This window comes from Tamandua tetradactyla, chromosome 8, assembly GCF_023851605.1.
Source record: "Tamandua tetradactyla isolate mTamTet1 chromosome 8, mTamTet1.pri, whole genome shotgun sequence".
NCBI lineage: Eukaryota > Metazoa > Chordata > Mammalia > Pilosa > Myrmecophagidae > Tamandua > Tamandua tetradactyla.
Window position 1 is genome coordinate 79318345 of NC_135334.1, and position 6000 is coordinate 79324344.

General features: G+C 39.2%; 1 protein-coding gene across 1 annotated transcript; it reads right to left on the bottom strand.

The window, feature by feature from the left end:
- Positions 1 to 1350: 1350 nt before the first annotated feature.
- On the bottom strand, positions 1351 to 2304 carry LOC143643610 (olfactory receptor 56A4-like). Its single transcript, XM_077112218.1, has one exon. It carries the CDS (start codon positions 2290 to 2292, stop codon positions 1351 to 1353), a length of 942 nt encoding a protein of 313 aa, XP_076968333.1. The 5' UTR covers positions 2293 to 2304.
- Positions 2305 to 6000: the final 3696 nt, after the last annotated feature.

Below are 6000 nucleotides of genomic sequence, written 5' to 3' on the forward strand. Positions count from 1 at the left end.
TAAAGGAAGAGGTGGAGCAGGTGGAACTGAAACTGAGAAATTTAGGATGGATATGGTTTGCCAAATGAAGAAATTGGTGTTAGGCATTCTATTTAGGAAAGAATACTTGAGCATAGATGTAAAGGAAAAGCATCGAGGGGCATAATCTGGAAACCATAATCCAGGAACTGATAAGAATGGTGGGTGAGGAGGAGCATGAGAAGTTTTGTATTTTGCTTAGTGTCAATCTTTGTAATTGTAAAACAGAAGAGAAAATGAATCAAAGCTATTACTTTGATGAAAGAGTGTACTATAGAAATTATAAAGTATCTCATAAATTCCCCAAGAATGGTTGGCTTCACGGATCAGCTGGATTTGAATACATTCTCAAGTGATAGCATAAAAAATATGTTTGAAGCTCTCAATTACTATCCAAAAAGGAACCTGGTTACCAATGTAAATTAATCCCTGGAACTGTGGGCCAATACCTCTACCTCCACCAAATTCAAGATATACTTTTACTGCTTGTTCAATAAATCCACCAATTCAAAAACTGTAACTTAAGAGAACCTGTGCTGGCCCCAATACAGGATGAGTGGTGTTTTTGGTTTACTAAAACTGCCAGAGTGCAATATACCAGAAATAGATTGGCTTTTACAAAGAGGATTTATTAAGTTACAGGTTTAAAGTTCTAAGGCCATAAAAATATCCACATTAAAGCATCAAGAAGTTGCTTTCACTCAAGAAAAGCCAATAATGTCTAGGGATTTTCTGTCAGCTGGAAAGGCATGTGGCTGGTATCTCCTGGTCCTTTGCTCCCAGGTTGCTTTGTCTTCAGCTTCTGACTCCAGTAGCTTTCTATACCAGCTCTCTGTGAATCTCCAAATGACTGTGTCTAAGCTTTCTCCAAAACGTTCTCTTAAAGGACTCCAGTAAGCTAATTAAGACCCTCTTTGAAGAGCAGTCTCACATCTCCATAGAAATGATCCAATCGAAAGGTCTCACCCAGAGTTGGGTGGTTTACATCTCCATGGAGACAACTTATAAAAGATTCCACCCACGATAAATTTGCCACCACAAGACTGGATTAGGACTGAAAGAACATAGTTTTTCTGGGGTACATAAAAATTTCAAAGCAGCACAAAGTGTTGACAGAAAGGGCCAAAAATAGGATTTAAATTTTTAACTTTAAGATATGCAGGAGAGGTTTGGGATGCAGATGGTGTTTGAAATCTGATGAAAAGTAATGTAGGGTGGTTTACACTTAAAACCAAACACACACACTCAAATATGCCCTCTAATATTTTACATACACCATGAAAATTATTCCCAATTATCAATTTCAGTCCCCAAGGTCATCCATTTCATTTCTTACAACTTTCTCAACAGTTTCTGGATTCCCTGCTTGATCTCCTTTGTTCTCACACCATAAACAATGGGGTTCAGGGCTGGGGGCATGAGGTGGTGCAGGATGTTGAGCAAGATGGGGACATCTGGGGGAATTTGCTTTCTGGCCAAATTAGTGATAACCAGAACCATCAGGACTGTGCTGAAGAAGAGGATAAGGATGAAATGGGAACCACAGGTGCCTAGAGTTTTGGTCATAGCTCCCTCTGCCTTGATCCTGAGCACAGCTTTCAGGATAAAGGAGTAGGAGAGAACAATGAGAATGAGGTCAGAGCCCAAGAGAGTCCAACCTACCACGAACTGGTAGAGCTGATTAACAGTGATGTCATCACAAGAGAGTTTGGACACAGACATATTAGTGCAGATGCAGTTCTTGATAATATTCTCTGCACAGTACCTGAGTTGGGAAGAAAGAATAGGGATAGGCATAGTAAAAAGGCCATTCCGGGCTACAACAAAGACAGCAGCTTTAACCACGAATTGGTCAGTGATGATGGAAGGGTACCGCAGAGGATGGCAGATGGCCACATAGCGGTCATAGGCCATGATCATAAATGTGCAGGACTCCATGGTCAGGAAACAGTTCATGATGAACATCTGGAGAAAGCAGGCAGAGAAACTGATGGACCTGAGGTCAAACCAGAAGATTCCCAAGACCTTGGGGATCACAGTGAGGCAGAGCACAATGTCCAGCATGGAGAGGAGGCTGAGCAGGTAGTACATGGGCTCATGCAGAGAGACTTCCAGCCGGATGGTAATCAGCAGAGTAGCATTGGCTCCCATGGCCAGAAGGAAGAGAATACTAAAGGGTAGAGACAGCCAGTGCTGCCAACTCTGGTAGTTAGGGAAGCAGATGAGGAGGAATTCAGAGACCACAAAAGAGGAGTCATTGCTTAGTGATGCCATGTGCTATATTCTGATAAGAACAGACACTTCATTAAAACCTTAGAGTATCAGACAGGAATAAATCTATCCAGACAATATGAATACTACAAGGATGTACCTCTTTTTCCAGAATGAAAAAAAAAATCATTGTTAAATGCCTAATAGAGTTCTATATGTTTTATAGTTATAAACCCATCCATTCTGTTAAAAATATTTTTAGTGGAATGACCATATTTCCTTGTTTGCCTGAGATAATTCCCATTTATTCCCTTTCCACTTTTAATGTTTCTGTATTTGGTTGAAAATGATACAATAGCCCTCTCTTTAAGAGAAGTATATTAATTCCAATTTTACACATGAGGACACAAAGACAAAGAAAGCTATTTTATTAAAACCACAGTGGTAAAGTCATGACCTGAAACCATGAAGTCTGGATCATAGCTGAAACTCTCAGCTACTACCTTTTTTCTACCCCTGTGTTCTAGTTTGCTAGCTGCCGGAATGCAACACACCAGAGAAGGATTGGCTTTAATAAAAGGGGATTTATTTTGTTGGTTCTTCAGAGGAAAGGCAGCTAACTTTCCACTGAGGTTCTTTCTTACGTGGAAGGCACAAGATGGTCTCTGCTGGTCTTCTCTCCAGGCCCCTGGGTTCCAACAACTTTCCCCGGGGTGACTTCTTTCTGCATCTCCAAAGGCCTGGGCTGAGCTGCTAGTGCTGAGATGAGGAATGCCGAGCTGCTTAGCTTTGCTACATTCCTATCCCTCATTTAAGCACCAGCCAATTAAGTCAAACGTCACTCATTACAGCAGACACGCCTCCTAGCTGACTGCAGATGCAATTGGCAACAGATGAGGTTCACGTATCATTGGTTTATGTCCGCAGCAACAAGACTAGGTATGCTCACCTGGCCAAGTTGACAACTGAATCTAACTAACACACCTTGTAAACAAAAACACTTATGCAGGTCCTGCTGCTACAGCAGATCAGTCATAGACCCCACAGAAATGCCTGTCCTGTCCTTCCTCCAATAGAGGACATCACAGCAGAGAGGAACTCAGGACTAAGTGGGTCATCAAAGAATATTTGAAAACTTCATCAGAGTTACGACTATCTTTGTATAAGAAACAGGGTATTGGGAAGAGATATTTTAAAAAGGGACTTGACTTTTGAATAAATGGATATGAAAATCTCTTTATGTGTGGGACAGGAATTTGAGAGTAAACCAGTGAGTTTCAGGTGTCAGCAATTAGGGTGGAACAGTGCTATTCCATGAGTGAGGAACAGCAGCAATTATGTTATCTGAATTCACTGCATATGAATTCTTCATCACTCACAAAACCAGACTAAATTAGTGTCCTTGATTTCTTGGTCAGGTACATCATGACCAGTTATAAATAAATTTAAGACATTTATGAGCCAATGTTTCATATGGCTGTCATTCTAAGGTTTATCTCAGAACAATGGTTGACATTGTGCATAATGTTAAAGCAGAGTGCGATGCCCAACAGGGAGAAGAGATTGAATACAGCTTCTACAGGGAGGCCACCGGTGGATGGTGATCATTAGAGGGGCACCAAGAGGGCATTCACAGTGACGCAGTTATGGGTTGAATTGTGCCCCCCAATAAAGACATGTTCAAGTCCTAATCTCCAGTCATGTGAGTGTGACACTATTTGGAAATAGAATCTTTAAAGATGTTATTATTTAAGATGATGGTAGACTCTAATCTAGTGTGATTGGTGTCCTTATAAGAAAGGGAGAAGTAGACACAGACAGAAATACCAGGAGTAGGCCAGGAAGATGGAGGAGAAAGGGTGTTGCATCTACAAGCCAAGGAACACCGAGGATTGCCGGCAAGCACCAGAAGCCAGGGGAGGCAAGGAAGGATTCTCCCCTACAGGTTTTAGATGGAGCATGGTCCTGCTAATAACTTGATTCAACTGCTAACTTCCAGAAATATGAAACAATAAATTACTATTATTCTAAGCCACACAAATTATTATTATTCTAAGCCACCCAGTTTGTGGTGCTTCCTTATAGCTGTCTTAGAAAACTAAGATCAACACTTTGTTTTGTTTCATGCTTTGAGGAAGGTCAGCCTCAGTCAGTATTATCAACACCAATGGTCCTAATGTGTAGGGAACCTCCTAGATTCTGTTTCCCCTTTAATTCTGGGAAAGTAGAGCCTATTACTCAAAGGTGACGGGTGAGTGTGAATGTTTGGAGATAGATCTGGGGGTTGGAAGTAACAAATTAGTCCTTCTATTTAGCCTAATAAGTCATTAATTTCCATATAGTTTATAGCAGCACTGCCTAATAGAAATATAATGCAAGCTGATATGTAATTTTAAATTTAGAGTAACCACATTAAAATATAAAATGAGACAGGTGAAATTAATTTTAGTAATATGTTGTCAATATCTGTATAATATTATCATTTTAATATGTAATTCATATTTTAAAATTTATAAAAGTTATTCTATATCTTGAAACATAGTGATCTAATGTATCTGTCATATTCTGATATCTTTGAAATCAGGTATGTATGTATTTTATACTTACAAAACACTGCAATTCAGACTAGCCACATTTCAAGTGCTCAATAGTCACATGTGGCAAGTGGCTATTATATTGAACAGCAGAGGTCTATAGTTTGAGATATTAAACATGCCTCCTTTTATTTTGCTTAATATATGAGTTTAATCCTGGTGTTAGACACATGACAACAGACATCTCTTGAGTTGTATATGGGAACTTCTTTTATTTGGTTCTGTTTCTATGCCAGTTCAATATTATAGCTTTTATTTTCTTTCTCAACACTCCCTTATCAGTGCCCTCTTAGGCATCCCTTAGTAAATTGATCTTTCAGATTTCAGTATGGGAATACTTTATAAGTACAGAGATATATCTGGAGTTCTTAGCTTAAATTAACATGGACATATGTACCAAAGACCAGGGCTGTCCAGCAACCCCACCTCCTTAACTCAGACTAAATATCACCATTCCTTCTACTCCTACCTTAAACCAATGAAATTTTTTATCCTTTTGATTCAAATATCAAGATATCTAGATATCTCCAAGAATGGTAGCAGAGACACATAAGATATATTTGGAGATTGGAACTGGTGCTACTAATAAAAAGTGGCAAAAGAGTTATGATTCAAAACATAGACTCAAAATAAGAAAACTACTATAGGCTAAGTGCTAGACATAAATCCAGATAAAAACATATTTATCTTGTTAGTCAAACCATACTAACTTACCAGCGTCCAGATTCCAGTTACGTTAAAAATATTAAAATATATGTCCAATGTCATCTACTTTATTTCCAGTTGATTGTTGTGCTGGGTAGCAGTTTTGTTTTTCTTTTCCTGGATCAATGAACCAAAGATACATCAACACTATGCCCATTCTGAAGTTTTCAGGGGAGCATAGCGGCTTTAACAATGGGAAAGTCACTCTTTCCCAGTTAGAGAAGCAGAAAAGAGTATTGAGGATCAAGTCTGCATGAAACAGCAGATCTAGAAGACAGCAGCAAAGGTAGCTGGGTTCACTGATGCTATGTCATCTGGTGCTTCCAGGGAAATTGTTTCTAGGAGGGACTGAACTATGGTTCAAAAAATAAACTCATTGAGGTTCTTACTGATCCCCAAGTCCATAAGTGATAATGAAATTGTAGATTTAATCCAATGAACCTTACAAAAAGTATTGGCTTTCCTAAGAGGG

What these genes read in the sequence shown, in the direction of transcription:
- LOC143643610 (XM_077112218.1), bottom strand. Translation starts at nt 2,292, where the DNA reads ATGGCATCACTAAGCAATGACTCCTCTTTTGTGGTCTCTGAATTCCTC.